Genomic DNA, 2,273 nt, shown 5'->3' with positions numbered 1-2,273 from the left:
AAAATACCAGTGCCATATGCATTTTACTTTTACATCTAGTAAGACCATTAAACTGCTTCCTATTGAACTGCAGTGTCAATGTTTGAGGCATCTACCGTCTCATGACGCCAAACAAACAACTAGACTACAGTCAAACCTGCCCAAGACGACCACCCGGGGGACCGGAAAAAAGCGGTCGATTTGGACAGGTGGTCGCTGAGAAGAGTATCGACTTAAAACATGCCCAATGCAAAGTATAAATGGTTTCCGTTGTGCTTAATGGCAAACAGCAAGCACACTGCACAAACGCAAAGAAGCGAGGTCTTTAATGTCAAATACAACACACACACTGTAAACTGTAAATTTAACCCCAAAATCCGACGCAAACTGGCCGATTTCGGCACAAAATCGCGCTTGTTATCATCAGAAATCAACGTAAACCTCAATTTTGAAAATGATGCGGTCGTTATGGGTCCCAATTTGGGCCGGTCGCGGTCGCGTTGGCCAGGTGGTCGTTGAGAAAAGGTCACTTAATGCTTACGTCAATGGGAAAATAAATCGGGACCGAGAAAAAGCGGTCGAAATGGCCAGGTGGTCGCTGAGAAGAGGTGGTCGCTCGGGCAGGTTTGACTGTATGTTAACATTTACTGTAACTATCTTCCCATGTGAATAACAAAATCTTATATTGTCTGCAGTTTGTGATAGAATGTACATTTGACCAGTTGCTATAGCAACGGTGTTAGTGTGTTAGATATCAACAAAAAACTACATGTATTTGTTCTTCACTCTTTTCAGTTTGGTCACATAACACAAGACCACAATGGAATAAAAATTAAAAAAAAGAGAATCCTCATAGCGACCCAGTTTTTCTCGGGACTGTAAAAAGGAAACACAAAACTATTTTTGCTTGGCCATACATTAATAAAAATGTATAATATCTAATGGATACACAGGATCATGTGGACTTCCTTTTTGTCTTTTCTTTGTAGTTTACATGTCTTCTTGTTCATCTACTTCACCCTGTGCACTGTCCCTAGTTAAGAAGATGATGTTGTCTGGAAGAAAATATTGCAAAAATGACACAGTCACAGTTATCAACTGTCACAGTTATACAGTTATCAACTGTCACAACTTGAAAGCAAAATGGCAAGAAAAATATGAGGTATCTACCACTCAAAACTTACCAACACAGCAAGGTCAGTACAAAAGATATCACAAGTGTATTAAAGTTCCACTGCCAGCGTGCAAAATACACACTTGCACACTTGCACATTGCAACCACTTTTTGCTTGGTGTAACTTACTTCTAAACTCAGGTTGCACAGGGTGCAACTTAGATTTTGAGCCTCAGAACTGGATTTTGTTCGCAATTTACTTGGCAGAAATAAATGGACAGAGGCAGCTCCATTTCATATCAGCCAAACATGTAATCACTATGTATTGTACCTTTTTTTCAGAAATTAGTGAATTGTAGGTGGTGCAACTTGAAATTCAGTTGTGCAACCTAGTTTTTGCCCCAGGTTGCACACTGTGCAACCTGACTCAGAAAAGTATTTTGTACACTGACTGCAGTATGACTTGCTGCTAGGAGCCACATTTTAAAACTTTACCCAAGTCCCAAACTTGACACACATATGTGCTCACACACACACAAACACACACACATACAAATACACACACACACACACACACACACACATACACACATATACACACATACACTCGGTCTGAATTTATGAAAAACTAAAAAAAATACCTGCAATGATACTCGTGATGCGTTGTCCCTCGTACATAGCTGTGTCTATCTTCCCAGTAACATACACTCTGTGCCTAAGTGGAAATATAATAGTTGCAATGGAGGAGTTAAAGATACAGTGTTGAAAAGGGGTGTGTGTAAAGTAGTTGATAAAAGTAAGTCTTATCTATACTGAACACATCGCACATCTTTCGATAATCAAACATATTGAATGATTTGAATATTGAAAGATATCAAATATGTAACATAAATGTATATATCACAATTTACTAAAAACACTGAACAATGGAACATATCAGACATTGTACATATTTGAATCTCAATCTCAATCAAATTCTGAACAAAACCCTCTGTGAGGGTATCACGTTCATATTGAATGCATTAAAAGCAAAGTTACATGCATATCACATTAAATTTTGAACAAATCAAAATTTATTGTTATTAAACTATATTCAATTGTAAATTAAACATACACACTATAGTACAATCCTGAGTATATTGAAAATAATAACACATTGAATACATTGAACACTTTCAAT

The 2,273-nt window shown here is 37.5% G+C and overlaps 1 protein-coding gene across 1 annotated transcript; it reads right to left on the bottom strand.

Moving 5' to 3' along the window:
- Positions 1 to 879: 879 nt before the first annotated feature.
- On the bottom strand, positions 880 to 1,808 carry LOC118406777 (single-stranded DNA-binding protein, mitochondrial-like; the record flags this gene model as incomplete). The annotated part of the gene is given in 2 exon segments (XM_035807095.1): positions 880 to 1,034; positions 1,735 to 1,808. Coding segments are annotated over 2 exon segments (139 nt in total), but the record flags the coding sequence as incomplete, so codon positions are not given.
- Between the last annotated feature and the right edge of the window lie 465 nt (positions 1,809 to 2,273).

Source organism: Branchiostoma floridae, chromosome 19, assembly GCF_000003815.2.
Source record: "Branchiostoma floridae strain S238N-H82 chromosome 19, Bfl_VNyyK, whole genome shotgun sequence".
NCBI classification, from domain to species: Eukaryota; Metazoa; Chordata; class Leptocardii; order Amphioxiformes; family Branchiostomatidae; genus Branchiostoma; species Branchiostoma floridae.
This window is presented reverse-complemented; position numbering and strand designations above follow the sequence as displayed.